At 36.2% G+C, this 11,990-nt stretch overlaps 1 protein-coding gene across 1 annotated transcript; it reads left to right on the top strand.

Moving 5' to 3' along the window:
• Window positions 1-10,769: 10,769 nt before the first annotated feature.
• LOC123577587 (olfactory receptor 2G2-like) lies at window positions 10,770-11,707 on the top strand. Its single transcript, XM_045439813.1, is given in 2 exon segments — window positions 10,770-11,142; window positions 11,145-11,707. Coding segments are annotated over 2 exon segments (936 nt in total).
• The last annotated feature ends 283 nt before the right edge of the window (window positions 11,708-11,990 follow it).

Here is an 11,990-nt window from a genome sequence, read left to right as displayed (position 1 = left end):
AATGTGAAATTTTTGTAGAAACTGTAAATATGGAAAGTAGATTAAAATAACTATCCCATTTAAAAGTATATATTGCTCAACTGCTATGTGTCAGACACTCAAGAGCTAGTGACACAATTGTTAAGATATTATCACAAAGTTCAGGGGCACTTGGGTGGCTCAGTCCATTAAGTATTGGACTTTGGCTCAACTCATGATCTCAAGGTTTGTGAGTTTGAGCACAAGCCCCACTCAGGGTGAGCCTTGCTTCTCTCTCTCCCTCTCTCTCTCTCTGCCCCTCATGGAATTCTCTCTCTCTCTCTCTCTCTGTCTCTCTCACTCTCTCTCTACCCCTCACTCACTTGAACCCTCTCTCTCTTTAAAGAAAAAGATATCATCACAAATTTCAGATCTAGGGTAATATTCAGACATTAAAAACAAGTTGTATAACTTTCTAATTGGTTTTAGATTCTCTATAGAAAAATAAAGGTATGATAAATGAGAGATTTGTTTCAGATTGGCAGTATGGAAAAGGTATGTAAAGAATGAAGTATAAAGAATAGATAGGCTATGAGAAAAACATTTTTATGTTAAGGAAGGACAGTTTAAGTGCCTCAATATAAGGGAGAAATTAAAATGTGAGAAATGTAAAGCAAAACAAAACACCAATAAGACTATCAGATACAGTTGAAGAAGCAAACTGAGACAAATCATGCTGGTCCCTGTAATGTGTTAAGAACTTTGGGATATTTTAAAATCTAATGACAAATCATTAAATGAAATGTTAACATGACAGGATGGATAGAGGGCATTGACTGGCTGGCTTGCTGGCTGGGCACATGCAAGACTACATGTGCTCAAAATTGTCTTGAGTGCTTCCAGAAATACTATTGAAATTTCATAGGCTATAAAATAATGCTTCAAATGATAAAAAAATTTGACTTTAGGGATTATAATGCATTGTTCTCCTTGGCCATCTTGTGTTTAATAAGTGTTTCCTTATGGTGATATCCCAGAAGACCAACCCATGACTTCTCTCTAGAGTATGCAAGCATCCACACTTCAGGGAAACTGGCAACTTCAGAATAAATTGTGCCTACCCTCTGGACATCAAGGGAGAAAGAACATCATCTACTACAAATGTGCTGCTCCAAGTATGGATTATTCTAAAAGCAGAATTTTAAAAAATTCTTCAAAATTAAGTGTTATGTCATCTGGAAGGAAGTTTTAAATGTGACTTACAATTCTTCTGGTTGGACTGCTGTTCTGGCCAAAGGGAAATGCTCATGTTTTAGAGTTGGATAAAGGGAGTTGATTAAATTGCAGCCAAATTATGATAATAACTATTGCGTCAGAGAAAGATTTCTAAAGCATTTGCATAAGCTCCATTTGTGAGCCATAAATTTAGATATAATGCATAGTTTGTTGGCTTAAAACAACTTTATTTTATTTTATTTATTTATGTAAAAAATTTTTTTTAGAATTATTTATTTTTGATAGAGAGAGACAGAGCACAAGGGGGGGGAGGGGCAGAGAGCGAAGGAGACACAGAATCTGAAGCAGGCTCTGGGCTCTGAGCTGTCAGCACAGAGCCCGATGTGGGGCTCGAACTCACAAACCAGGAGATCATGACCTGAGCCGAAGTCGGACGCTCAACCGACTGAGCCACCCAGGTGCCCTTTTATTTATTTTGTTTTTAATGTTTATTTATTTTTGAGAGAGAGACAAAGTGTGAACAGGGGAGGGGCAGAAAGGGAAGGAGACACAGAATCCAAAAGCAGGATCCAGGCTCCGGCTGTCAGCACAGAGCCTGACATGGGGCTCAAACTCATGAACCATGAGATCATGACTTGAATCGAAGTCAGACACAACCCACTGAGCCACCCAGGTGCCTTTTTTTTTTTCCTTAATCAGCATCAATTTTCCCTTTATTTAAAGTTAAAAGAAAATAATATTTAAGTAGCATAAATAGTGTTTAAGGCTTCCAAATCCAGGCTTTAATTATTAATGTCCCAATGGTCTTTTCAATTGACTTGAGGTTGTATAATTATCTAAAATTTATTTATGTATAATTAAAATTGTCAACTTTAAGTTTATTTTTTAAGTAGATGATCTCTGATTGCACAAATATATGCATACAGGCATATATGCACACACACACATTCCTATGGAATCCAATTTAGATCTGTAGTTTCAAAAGGGTAATATTAAGTTATACATAAGAGCTACTGGCCTAAACTTTAGCAGGCCAGACCTACAAAACAGTCTTAGGATTAGGGAGATTCTCAAACATAAAGAGACACTCATAACTAATGAGACTCTTATGAACACACAAATCAAATATATATTCCTTTTTATGTGACCCAAGAGAAATAAATATTAGATTCATCGATTATGCTGCCAGATGATTAATCTTTTGATTGATTTGGTTGAAAGATATAAGTGGAAAGTATTTTCAGAATCATGCAAGATGTTGGCATATCTGGAACTTACGTTCCTTTGAACATTCTCTTTCTAAGCAATATTTCTTACTTTGTTTAGACATACAAGTAAAAACAAAGTGTGATTCCACACCCACGCTATCATCCCTGGAAAGTTTCTCCTTATGTGCAACTGCCTATGATGTGCAAAGAGGGTGAAAGTCTTACCATCATATTATCCATAGAAACCTTAAAATAACTTTAAAATAAAAAAAAAAAGTTTTTCTTTAGAGCATATCCAGAGTCATTTTAATTTTCATTTCCTTTTTCCAGAGGTGAAAATAGAAGCATGTAGAGATGAAACTAGGAGTTTTAGAATCTACAATGAGTTGGTTGCAGGTTGTATTGGACTGATGGAGCAAAGGTAAGTGGGTAATACAATTCCAATGGACAAATGCCAGTAGGTTTGTGAGAGATTGCCTGCTGAATGGCTTCAAAAGTCCCATTCCTTTGGTAAATTCATGAAGACACAAGGTCCTCTTCTTATTGTTTGTGGACTTAAAATAGTATATTTTAAATTATATTTCCTTTATAGTAATACATACCATTTAGATGAGATAGTAGAAAAGATTGCTTCTACCTTAGACAATGCTTAAATTTGGTTATGAGAAGAATTAAATTTTAATTAATTAATTTTTATTTAATTTTTTTTTTTTTTTTTTAGTTTTTATCAGATTCCAGTTAGTTGACATATAGTGTAATATTAGTTTCAGGTGTAGAATTTAGTGATTCAACACTTCCATACAACACCTGGTGCTCATCACAGCAAGTGCCCTCCTTAGTTCCCACCACCTTTTTAACCCATCCTCCCACCCACACCCCCTCTGGTAACCATCAGTTTAAAGAATTACATTTTTATAACCCAATCGGCTCACAGTTCAATATTCTTCTCTATTATTTTATTCTATTTCAGGAAAAAGGGGGGAATTTGTCAAAAAAAGAAAAAGAAAAGAAAACTAAGATCAGATCAAATGTTTCTTGCAGGAATGTTGTGAGTCCCCTATGAAAGCAAGGGTCAGCTATGTACTTCACACTGGGCAGCTCAGAGTAACAATTACACATAAAGCCTTTTATCATAAGGTTTCAAGGGTAATTTTGGTAAGATTTTTCCAATATTTTTTTCTCCCATAAGTAACATTTGTTTCATAAAATCTAACCAAATAACCCCATCATACATTAATTGGAGTAAAATATACTTAGACATAGTGGTTTAGCGTCCATTGTGTTCAACACTAGTAACATTTTCTAGACTGCCATTCATCTTCACACATTGTTTCGTGATGTACACTTCTGAACCTAAAAAACATCACCTTGAGATTAAGCTCTAAACATCAGCCTCATTCGTGCCAGAGTTTACTCAACTGATTTAATATCTTCAGCTCCAGAATCTGCAAAGCTGTATCATATCTTCCAGTTATCTGAAGATTGTATTTCTTATGCCCTTCATTTCCTTTCCACTATCAGTTCCCAATATTTATCAGAACTTCACCTGTCATTGGCCTTATCTACATATTATTTTTCAATCATTCTTTCTCTCTGTAACCCAAAACAGCACATTCAGATATGCATATTTGAAATGGGAATTGATATGTCACAAGAAGACACTGTGTCCTATCTGCATCTTGCAGTGTAAATACCAAGTGTTAAAGCATTAAATATCTGAGAGTTCTCTAAGTGATCAACACAACCTTGGAAGCTGAAAGCTGTAATTCAAAGCAGAGTTATTTTTTACTGAAACAAATAGCTTACAAGAAAGCAAAGCACTATGAATAACACAATAAAGAGATGACTTAGAAGGTAATTGTAGTTACGTAGCAGTTACATGAATGTCCGTTTATCCCATTTCAGCAGAAATCCAGGAGTCCAGTATAGTGTCAGGGGCTTGGGAATGCAAACACCTGTGCTTGGATTCTGGCTTTGCCGCTAAGGTCATTCTGGGCATGTCACTTCTTCACTCTCAGCCTCAGTTTTCTCATCCATGTTGATTATTTCATCATGAAGAGAATTAAGTGGGTTCACAGAAGATAGGTCCTCAGAACAGAATTTGAGGTATATGAAGAGTCCTCCATAAGTGTGCATTATACCGTGATCACCATGAGCTCATGGTTGGACTGTTAAGTCTCAGTGTAGGTACTCAGATATTTATAATTCCTCTTGGCAACATGTCTTAATTGCATGGAGAAACTGATGTTACCAGCTTCACCTTATATATGGAGAAAGTTAGTTTTAAGGACAGGAAATCATTTATCAAGGTTAGTGAGGGAGTCAGTGATTATCCTGAGCATGGATTCTCATCCATCTGGTGAATTTCTGGGCAGCAGCACAGATTACAGTCCCAGCATTCTCTCAAGATAAATACACCATTAACAGGACAGAACATTTTCTATTCTTTAAAAAAAAAAAGTAAGAGCAGGAAGAAACTTTCTGTAGCAAAACATCAAGACCAGGTGGTGCATTTGGTTATGTAGAGGGAAGCAGCTCATCAATGGTAGAGGCACCAAAGGGTTTATTTTCTGAGCACCTGATTTGAGGTCAGACCTGGATGTTTGCCCTGGAAGTTCTCTCAGTGCCTCAGACTTTAGAGGGATATTCTGATGACCACTTCCCTACAGATGCAGACCAGGCTATTCCTTCACTTTCAGGTCACTTTCCAATTGGATATTGATTGTTCCCAGTTGGTAGCACCCCCATGGGAGAACTCACACATTCTTCCAGCAAGGGGGAAACATAGCAGGGTATTTGAATTAGGGGGTACATAGAAACATTGATTTACATAGCTATTGAAACTGTAAGTCTGAACTTGATATTTATAATATCACAAAGGACCTTAAAAAGTTTAAGAACTTAAAAGCTTATGTCTATTTTCAATAGCCTTGTAAATTATCTCTCTGAAATGCATCATGAGTTCTTTCCCCTGAACTGCTATCTATTGATACCTATTAAACCATTGTTACATTTTTATTGCTTGTCTCATGTCTATTTTTTTCTTCTAATTTTATTCTCCTTCCTGCATACTTCTTTGCATGTCTAGGCATGATTACTATAAAGGGATTGTTCATAGAAATGACCTATGGCTGTTTTAGAACCAATGACCCTCCTGTTAGAAATTCGGAAGAATTACATTCTTAGTTAATATTTTACTTGCATGTGGATGGAAAAGCTGGACTTCCAGGTGTTTGTGTATTATAATGTTATAATGTAAATGTTGTATAATCAACATTTGTAGATAAAGAGAAAACCGACTTGGAATTCTTTTATCAGAATGTCCTATTCAAAAACACCAACAAGATGCATTTACTTTTAGGTAAAGACATAAATTGGGCCAGAGACAGTGGAAAAAAAAAACAGAGGTCAATGGACCCTATACCCATATCCTTTTCATCCTTCCATTTCAGACTTTGTTACTCTCACTGAGTCACTGAAGTCTTCAAAGTCATTTCTTAACATTCCTTTTTGTAAAATTTTCCACATGGTTTTCATAGTTTGTAAAAATGTCATTTGAACTTCTAGTACCTAAAGAGCATGTCCTAAGATTAATCTATTGCTGGTTTCAGTCTCTATAACCCCTTTTTTTCTCCAACTCTTACAATCTACATCCAGCAACACACACAACCCCACCAATGATAGAAGATGATGCTCAATTATTATTTAAAATTTTTTAATGTTTATTTATTTTTGAGACAGAGACAGAGCATGAACAGGGGAGGGGCAGAGAGAGAGAGAGAGACAGAATCTGAAGCAGGCTCCAGGCTCCGAGCTGTCAGCACAGAGCCCGATGCAGGGCCTGAACTCATGGACTGTGAAATCATGACCTGAGCTGAAGTCAGATACTTAACCTACTGAGCCACCCAGGCCCCCTTATGCTCAATTATTTCAAGACTTTGAATCAACAATCAGACTGCTTTTCCTTCCTGGAGCAACCTTGCTCAACTCAAGAATATTTTATAACCTTAAGATCTCAAATCTGCTTTCTGCAATCTTCTTGCATCTCCTTCTTTCTCTCCATTCTCTTTTTCCTTCTTCTTTCTTTCTTCTTTCTTTCTTTCTTTCTTTCTTTCTTTCTTTCTTCCTTATTCTTTCTTTCTTTCTCTCTTTCAACAGAGAGAATGCATGAGAAGGGGAGAAGGACAGAGAGACAGAGAGAAAGAGAGAGAAAGGGAGAGAGAGAGAGAGAGAGAGAGAGAGAGAGAGAGTCTTAAGCAGGCTCCATGCTCAGCATGGAACCCACTGCGGGGCTCTATCTCATGACCCTGGGATCATTGAGCCAAAATCAGGAGTTGGACACTCATCTGACTGAGCCACTCAGGTGCAACATCCTTCTTCCTCACTTTTATTAGTCATTGTAGAATGGAATTAAGATTTTCCATGCAGTCCCACCTAAAACTTCTTATTGTGCTTATCTTTTTGGTCTCATGATGGCAACAAAGTTCATAATAACAAAATTTATGCATTTTTATTGTCATATTCCTGATATCTAGCATACAGTCTGAAACACAGTATCTATTCAATAAATACTGGTGGATACATTAAATGATGTAATGTCCAATGAGAAATAATTAAGTAATAGTTATACACCTAATATCGATAAAGTACCTTAAAACCTGTTGCTGAAAAGAGAAAAATATGTCTTCAGTGTGTGTATAATTGAATTGAACAGTGTGTGAAAGTCACGTTGAATTATATATACACATATCATATATGTATAAATTATATGTAAATATATTTGATAGTGACAAAAGTGGAGAAAACATTAACCTGAATACATTCTAACTTTTGTTTTACTCTAGTATTCTCTGTTTTAACACTTTCTCTTTACCTATTTCCAATGTTTTATTTCTTTACATCTATTATCTGCTATTTTTATCAATTTTTAATTATATCTAATATATAATATATTCATTATATGTATTATAATACATACATTAGCTGATATTAATATTTATTATATAAATTTAAATATAATGTGCATATGACTATATATCATATGCTTATTTTTATAGATTCTATAGTTTTATCATGAATTTCATTATATATTCTACAATTATGATATGTTTTGTATATTATATTAATTATATCATATATTGTATTTATAATGTATTCCATGGTAAAGATAAAAGATCAGTATTAAGTTATATATTAAATTTATATAAATATAATTAATAATGTACATTAAATGATGGCAGATAAAATATATATATAATGAAATAAGTGATAAAGTCTTCATTTTTATTTTCATTCATTTATACACACACGTATATTGGTTTCACAATCATGTTTTGGAGTTAAGTTCATCAAGATAAGTGGCATATTACATTTGATATCTTTTAATGCTAACAATGTATAAACATAGAAATGCATACAGAGTGATGTAGAAATGAATTGGAAAAGGCAACTTTTCTGTAAAGATTCACAGAAAGTGTTATTTGAACCAAGTCTTAATAGATGTGTAAAAATACGTAGGCAGATGCAGTGAGCAAATACTATGAAAATCACAGCAGGTGATAGAACTTGGGAATGGAAAACCACACTCTCAGTTGAGAGAACTGGAAGTACTTCCTTCTGTGGCTTGGAAGGAGACATCAAAAGCTGGCAAGTTAGGTTTAGACAAATATTGAGGGGTTTGTAAACAATATGAAGCATTTATGACTTACCACTGAATATTCCTGCTCAAAATTGAATACATTGTTTATTTACCCATGTTCATTTCCAGCCATAGCATGGTACTATAGAGCTACCATCTCATACAGTCCTTACACTATCCCTGTAAATGAGAACTATTTATCATCTCCATGTCACAGACAAACAAACCGAAGCTCAACGATACCTAGTGCTTTACTCGAGGTGCACAACCAAACTGTAGATTACTAGGAATTAAAACCTAAGCTTTTTCTGTTACCAAAGTCCTTGATTTTTTATCATGCTTTATAGACTTTCATTATCATTGGAGTGACAATGATTGCATGTGTATCTAACACAGTGAATATGGCTTGAATTGTGTTCTGGTGGAAGGACACTAGTTTTAAGTCCATTTTAATACCACAAAAAAAGAAATTTTTAAAACTTGGATGAAGACAACAAACTTTATAGTATAAAGAAATATAGTCAGCAAAAATGTAAAAGCTCAAGAAGATTGTTGAGACACAACTTCAGAGTAAAGACTTAGGGTCTTAATGTGTTACCTCTTTCAGCTGCATTTACTTTTTAAGAAGCTGGAGATCACAGTGATTGATTTTCCATATTGTTCTTCAGACATCTAAGGTTTTGAGGTGGGATAGTGCTTATATTAATTTAGCTTCCCTAATCATATTATTGTGCAATAATCATAGTCATATAAGTTATATATATATATGACTTACGTGTTTATATAGAGTCTAAATTGTGGGAGGTGTTAAATAAGTAGCAGGTATCAATGTGTCACAGCTTAGGTGAGACTTTGGGTCCAAGTGTTTATCCCAAGGAGAACATCAAAACAATGGTTCCCAATCCTATTCTTTGTGTAGAATTTATCAGTATGATTATTCCGGGCATCACCAAGTAACTTGAGACTTAGTGGACACAGGCTATTCTTAATTATTCAATCTACTTTTTTTCATCATATGTAAAACTTCAACAGTTTAACTTCTTCCTAGTCACCAGTCCAATATCCCACTGATAGTTAAATCTTAATGATTTCACTTAGCTCTCTGCAGCATTTCTTGCATTTTATTTACATCACCTTCATTCTCTCCCAAATTCATAACATTGTGTTTGTTCTCTGTTATGTTAGCTGCCTATATAGTTTCTGGACTAGAGTGTCTTCTTTTTAAGAATCTTCTATATTGCTTCTTTTTTCTCCCATGTTTCTATTTAAATTCCAGATAGTTAACATACAGTGAAATATTAGTTTCAGGAGTAGGATTTAGTGATTCAATAATTCCATGAACTACTCAGTGTGCATCACAACAGTGCACTACTTCATCCTCATCCCCTGTTTAATTCATGCCCCTCACCCTCGCCCATCTCTCCTCTGGTAACTCTCAAAAAAAATCTTCTATATTGTATATTTATCTTTTTTTTTTAAATTTTTTTTTCAACGTTTATTTATTTTTGGGACAGAGAGAGACAGAGCATGAACGGGGGAGGGGCAGAGAGAGAGGGAGACACAGAATCGGAAACAGGCTCCAGGCTCTGAGCCATCAGCCCAGAGCCTGACACAGGGCTTGAACTCACAGACCGGGAGATCGTGACCTGGCTGAAGTCGGACGCTTAACCGACTGCGCCACCCAGGCGCCCCGTATTGTATATTTATCTTGAAAACAAAAATTCAGACCCAACAAAAACCCTCCTAACAAGAACCTCTTCTATCCAAATAATGTTTACGAATGTTTATGGTCTTTGAAAAAATGTCTCAAATTTACCTTGTAAATATTATATTCTGTTATACGGCATACCCAGCATATGCAATAATCACACCTCAAATTTAGTTTAGTTCATTTATTTGATGGCACTATATAGTGTACTATCCATTTCTGTCCTCATTTTTACCATCGTGAAATTCTGTTTTTTTTTTTTTATTGCTCTCCTCATTTTTGTTTTGAGAGAGAGAGAGAGAGAGAGAGAGAGAGAGAGAGAGAGGCGGGGGAGAGGGGCAGACACAGAGAGAAAATCCCAAGCAGGCTACACCCTCAGCATGGAACCCCATGTGGAGACTGGATCCTATGACCCTGGGATTCTGACCTGAGCTTAAATCAAGAGTCAGATGCTCAACTGACTGAGGCACCCATGCATTCCCTCCTTCTCATTTTTTTAAGAGCAAGATGTAATCTTTCCCTTGACTTAATCTAAATTTTCCCTCTATAGATTCTTGTCCCTACTCTGCATTCTCATAACACATTGCTTACCCAGATGACTTGTTGTACATTCTGACATTTCATCATGTTCCTACCTTATTTACCTATCCATTTGATAGATTCTGAGAATGCAGTATGGTGTTTTGAATTCCCACATTTCCTACAAAATTTTATTATTATTATTAAAAAATGTTATTGATAAGACACTGAGGGGAAGACTCATCCTTGATGCATTTTGACTTTTATTTTGTCCTCAAGGTAGAATGAAAACCTATGACCCACAGATCACATATGCCACTTCATGGGATAATAAGTGACATTGCACATGGTATTCTCTACATTGGCTCTTTATCTTTACCTACATCCAAAGTCTTATTTTTCAACACTTAGACCTTAACTGTGAAGGAATTGATATAAAATCCCTGCAGTTTCTGTTTCATGTGACTTTATCACTCTGAAGTTAATAATCAAAGCAAGAGTAATGTGTTTGACCAATGACAGCACCTTCCCTGGGTTCATTTTGGTAGGCTTTTCTGATCGGCCTCAGCTAGAGCTGGTTCTTTTTGGGGTAATCTTGTGTCTTTACATGATGACGCTCCTAGGCAATGTTACCATCATCCTAGTTTCCCTCTTGGACTCTAAACTGCACACCCTAATGTACTTTTTCCTCTCCCACTTCTCCCTCCTGGACCTCTGTTTCACCAGCAGCATTATTCCTCAGCTTCTAGTCAACCTGGGTGGTTCAGATAAGTCCATCACTTATGGTGGCTGTGTGGTTCAGCTCTATGTCTCTCTTGCCCTGGGATCCACGGAGTGTGTCCTCCTGGCTGTGATGTCCTATGATCGGTACATCGCTGTCCTCTACATTATGCCTTTGCCATGCGCCCCAGCCTCTGTCATGCCCTGGCATCTGTGGCATGGCTCAGTGGGGTAGCTACCACCCTTATACAGTCTACTCTCACCCTGCAGTTGCCTTTCTGTGGGCATCACCAAGTGGATCATTTTGTCTGTGAGGTCCCTGTGCTCATCAAGTTGGCTTGTGTGGAAACGACTTTCAATCAAGTGGAGCTATTTGCGGCTAGTGTTTTATTCCTGGTGGTGCCTTTATCACTCATCCTGATCTCCTACTGGCACATTGCCAGAGCAGTACTGAAGATCAAGTCAGCCATCGGACGACACAAGGCATTTGGGACCTGTTCCTCCCACTTAATGGCTGTCATAATCTTCTATGGAACCATCATCTTCATGTACCTGCAACCAGCCAAGAGCAGATCCAAAGACCAAGGAAAGTTTGCTTCCCTTTTCTACACTGTGGTGACCCCCATACTCAACCCTCTCATCTACACCCTGAGAAACAAAGAAGTAAAGGCAGCAATGAAAAAAATTCTTGGTAGAACATTATGGCTCAGTGAAACATGATTATCAAGAATTTTTTTTTAGGAGGCAGTTATTAAGACTGATTCATTTAATGGATGATGACTCAATAAATTATTTGGTTATGTTCATAAACCTATAGTGGGTTTTGGTAGAAAAAATTCAATAGCATTTGAATTTTTGAGTTTGAATGCTCATTTCATCACATAATAGCTGTGTGACCTGAACAATTTGCATAACCTTTGCACTATGTAAAAACCAAAATGTACAATATTGAGCAACCCAAGTTAAAATTAGATCACTGTCTTAGGCATTTGACTTTTAAAAA

The sequence above is a fragment of the Leopardus geoffroyi genome, chromosome A1, assembly GCF_018350155.1.
Source record: "Leopardus geoffroyi isolate Oge1 chromosome A1, O.geoffroyi_Oge1_pat1.0, whole genome shotgun sequence".
Classification (NCBI taxonomy): domain Eukaryota; kingdom Metazoa; phylum Chordata; class Mammalia; order Carnivora; family Felidae; genus Leopardus; species Leopardus geoffroyi.
The sequence above is the reverse complement of the archived record's forward strand: the minus strand, read 5'-3'. Positions and strand labels throughout refer to the sequence as shown.